The 4,716-nt window shown below is 36.6% G+C and overlaps 1 protein-coding gene across 1 annotated transcript; it reads left to right on the top strand.

Annotated features, from left to right (window-relative positions):
• The first annotated feature begins 2,295 nt into the window (after positions 1-2,295).
• Positions 2,296-3,225, top strand: LOC102863992 (olfactory receptor 2AP1-like). Its single transcript, XM_006897662.1, has one exon. The coding sequence runs from the start codon at positions 2,296-2,298 to the stop codon at positions 3,223-3,225; it is 930 nt and encodes a 309-aa protein (XP_006897724.1).
• Positions 3,226-4,716: the final 1,491 nt, after the last annotated feature.

Here is a 4,716-nt window from a genome sequence, read left to right as displayed (position 1 = left end):
GAGTGTCAGAGACAGTGCGATTGGCACAGGACAGAGCGGAGTTTAGGGCTGTTGTACATAGGGTCGCTATGAGTTGCAGGCGACTCGACGGCACAAACAACAACAACAACAATATTTTATGACACATAAAATTATATTAAAATCTTGGGATGCAGGAATAAAGTTTTATTGGCTCAAAGCCATACTCATTTTTTTTAAAAAAAATATAACCTTTTTTATGTTCATAACCTCTTTCAAATATTTCCACCTACATACAGTCAATACAAATCACATCTCCCACTAGGGAAATGCTATGCCTACACACAAAGTTGGCAGCAGAGGACATTGATTGCCCTGTTTCAACCATGGATCCCCAGGGCAACTTGGGCTTCTTCACACAATTGATCCCCCAGTGTGTGTTCTCAGTGGAGCAGATAGAACCTGTGTCACTCTAAGTAAAATCTAGGACTGAGAAGGGGAGTGCATATAATTCTGAGAGGAACAGCTTCTTTCCTCTAAAATAGCTCCTCAAAATCTTTCTTTTAGGTTCCTAGTTGTTACCTCTGTTTTAAAAGGATGGGTCCAAAAATTCTAATTCAGCATCAGTCTGAGTTAGGGATAAGAAAATCCCTACTAAAATAATACAGCACAGAGAAAACAAAATAATGCTTCTTACAACATCAACTGACAGTCTTTATATTTCCATGAAATGTAGGGTAAGACTTAGCAGCAGAGAATGTTGTTATATGCCCATGAGTTGAAACCAACTAATAGATGACCCTTCTGTGGGTTTTCAGAGGTGTAAATATCACAGAAGGAGCTCGTCTATCTTTTTCCCTTGAAATAATTAGTGTATTCAAACTACCTGCCTTTGGGCTGGAAGTACAACTCCTCATTCACAAGGCCACTAGAGCTCTCTCATAAAGAATGTAGATGACACAATGCAATAAAGTATTACTTAGTAGTAATGATATTAAATTTCAATTAATCTCTAAAAATAATTAAGATTAAAATCTTACCATAATTATTTAAATAATCAAGTGAGGAAAAGCTTTCTTTGTATGTACCGTCATTGATTTTTATTTCTTCATGGTAATAAATTCTCAAATGGACTCTCTGAGGACTCCAGGTTAGTAACCAGTGTGGGGGGCAAGTGAATCTGGGGAATTTTGTGTTATTTCCTGATTTCAATAAATGGACAATCCATGAAATCAATTTAGTGAATGTAGCATTTTAAAAAATTCTTAGTGTAGAAAATATCAAATTGTATTACATGTAGTAAAATGTTTTCTGTAAGATCTTTATTAGATAGCTATAGATTTGCAGAGAAATTATGTAAAATGTAAAGTAGTTCCATATCAGATGCCAGACATATATGAGAGAAGGTTAAAGGACAGATGTGTATAATCCTAATTTATATCTCTCTAAATTATAAGGGACAGTAGAAAGAAGAAGGGAAGTCCCATTGAGAAGAAGTAACTAGCTCCAGACTTTTTGGCACTGAAGGAATTAAAAGAGGTGGACTAGAAAGAAAATATTTCTGCATTATATTAAAAAATAAAAATATGAAAGGGCAAAAAAAGAATAAGAAATAGAAGATTCAGTAAAGAGACAAGCAGAGAAACCAGGACCATGAGTAGAGTTCAATGAGAAATAATGAAAATAAATACATAAAAAAGAAAATAAGTACGCAGCATGCAGAAGCAATGATTTTGTAAATCACCATCTACCTTGGGAGAGAATGGAGAGCATTATGCTGAGTGAACTAACTCAGTCCCATAAGGACAAATACCGCATAAGACCATTATGGTAGAATAAGTATGAGGATCCAAGGTGGGGGAGGTTAGGAGCAGAGGGGAGAGGAGGGATGGGGTTGGGGGTGGCACACTTGATAGGGGGAGGAGTGAAGAAAATGGAAAAGATCCAGTGTAAAAAACAATGAATACGAACTTTGTAAATAAACCGGTATAAAGAAAATCAGTAATTATTCTGAAACAATAGAACTGCTACAGACATTACTTTATTAAGTCATTCCACAAACATTTTTTAACATTAATAGGATAACATTTGCTTCCTACTGGCACTGGTGGAGAGTGTTATGAGAAAATAATTGCAAGAATGTTCCTATATGTGGCAAATAGAACTGAAGAGGAACACAACATCATTCAGATTGGTCAGAGTCACAGTGTTAGAGAAGTTCATTGTGTGTATCCATTTGTTCTCTTCGGATTTTACCTGTTCATTTCAGAGCACATCTTCCTTCTTCACATTTGATAACTGTCTCATTTTCATCTTGACCTGAAAAAACTTCCAACAATGAAAAATAAAACTACACTGACTGAATTCATTCTGCTGGGTCTAACAGATGTCCCTGAACTCCAAGTGGCTGTTTTCGCCTTTCTGTTCCTCACCTATCTGCTCAGCATCACTGGAAATCTAACTATCCTCTTGCTCACCTTGCTGGATTCACATCTTCAGACACCTATGTATTTCTTTCTCCGGAACTTCTCCTTCTTAGAAATTTCCTTCATAAACATCTTCATTCCCAGAGTCCTGATCAGCATCACAACAGGAAACAAGAGTATCAGCTTTGCTGGCTGCTTCGCTCAGTATTTCTTTTCTATCTTTCTTTTGTCAACAGAGTTTTATCTTCTGGCTGCTATGTCCTATGATCGCTATGTGGCCATCTGCAAACCCCTACATTACATGACAATTATGAGCGGTAGAATCTGCAATCAGATGGTCCTCTGCTCTTGGCTGGCTGGGCTGATGGTCATTATACCACCAATCACCATAATGAGTCAGCAGGACTTTTGTGCATCCAACAAGCTCAATCATTATTACTGTGACTATGAGCCTCTCCGGGAACTCTCCTGTTCAGACACAAGCCTCATAGAGAAGGTTGTCTTTCTTGTGGCATCTGTGACCCTGGTGGTCACTCTGGTGCTGGTCATTATCTCCTACACACTCATCATCAGGACTGTCCTGAGGCTCCCATCTGCCCAGCAAAGAACAAAAGCCTTTTCCACTTGTTCTTCCCACATGATTGTCCTTTCTCTTTCTTATGGAAGCTGCTTTTTCATTTATATTAAGCCATCAGCAAAAGAAGGGAACACATTCAACAAAGTTGTATCTCTACTCATTACTTCAGTTGCCCCTTTGTTGAACCCTTTTATTTACACGCTAAGGAATCAGCAAGTAAAACAGGCCTTCAAAGATACCATTAAAAAGCTGATGAATCTTTAAGGGTTTTCAGAATTCTGGTTTTCATGGATAAGCCTCTAGCATCTACCAAGTTCTCTGCCAGGTACTAGGCATTAAAGAAAGTTCAATGCCAGTTCACTAAATTGGTCTTGAAAACAGGTAAAATATAGGCCATTGAGTGTTAATGTAAAGAAACAAGTAATGTTTAATAAATGATAATGCAACTAAGTCTGCATTAGAGATTAAAATATTTAGTCTTCCTTAAAACACTGGGGGGGGTTTAAAAAATTCTATTTTATATTGGTTTACATAAAAAAATTCACATACATTTTGTTTCACACTATTCTTCATTTACATTGAAAACACTGGCTTTTAAACTGGGGTGTGACATGTAGGAACAGGTCAGAAAAACAAAATAAAGACAGGAATTTGGTTGAAGGAATATTGCACAAAAGCTCCATGCTAGAAGATAGTATATGTTATTGATTTCAATCAAAAAAGAAAAGAATTTGAATAAATTTAAATTATAAGAATAATAATTAGGTTTTTTGTTAAGTTAAAGTCCCATTTAAAATCAGCTTAGTGATCTGGTGTGAAAAACAAACTTTGCAAATAAACCAGTATAAAATAAAAAATGTCCTACTAAATATAATCAACAAACAAAATCCATTTAATGCCCATATTGTCATAATATTTGGATTCAAGGACAGACACACAGATATACTGATTCATACAACTAGGGGCCTGATGACATGAATGGCTAACGCTGCTTACTATAGGCTGGCAGCTCAAACATACGCAAAAGCACTTGGGAAAAGAGGCTTATTTATATGGTTCAGAAAGGCCATTGTTTAGAAACACCAGGGGAGCAGTTCTGCTCTGCTTACATGAGGTTGCTATGAGTCTGAATTAGCTCCATTACAATTTGTAACAACCATAGAGATGGCAACTGATGGTGAGGGGATAGAGATAATCCTAAGCAAGTATAGGGGGAAAGTCTAAAATTAAACTTTAAAAAACTCTTCCAAAAGTTAAATAGGTAAAGAACGTCTCTAGAAACATGAATTGCTGACATTACCAAAGCAGAGGGAATAAATCAAGAAGTTAAGGAGTTGAACAGAAGATTTCAAAGGATGATTCAGGAACATAAAGCAAAGTATTATAATGAAATGTGCAAAGAACTGGAGTTAGAAAATCAAAAGGGATGAACTTGCTTGGCATTTCTTAAGCTGAAAAACTGAAGAACAAATTCAAGCCTCAAAACAACTATGAGATATCATCTCACCTAGTCAGAATAGCAAAATTTAACAGAACAGCAAGCAACAAATGCTGGCGAGGTTGTGGAGAAACTGGAACCCTTATTCACTGTTGGTAGATGAGTAAAATGGTGCAACCACTGTAGAAGGCGGTATGGCACTTTCTCAAAAAATTGCAAATAGAGATACCATTTGACCCAACAATTCCACTACTGGGAATATACCCCAAAGAGACCATAACTGATATCCAAGCAGATATATGCACACACATGTTTAT

The sequence above is a fragment of the Elephantulus edwardii genome, unplaced genomic scaffold (genome assembly GCF_000299155.1).
Source record: "Elephantulus edwardii isolate Elephantulus edwardi_28Jun2011 unplaced genomic scaffold, EleEdw1.0 scaffold00212, whole genome shotgun sequence".
Lineage (NCBI taxonomy): Eukaryota > Metazoa > Chordata > Mammalia > Macroscelidea > Macroscelididae > Elephantulus > Elephantulus edwardii.
Note: the sequence above shows the minus strand (reverse complement) of the source record. Positions and strands in the feature narration are given on the sequence as shown.

Coding starts and splice junctions, on each gene's coding strand:
- LOC102863992 (XM_006897662.1), top strand. CDS start 2,296: ATGAAAAATAAAACTACACTGACTGAATTCATTCTGCTGGGTCTAACA.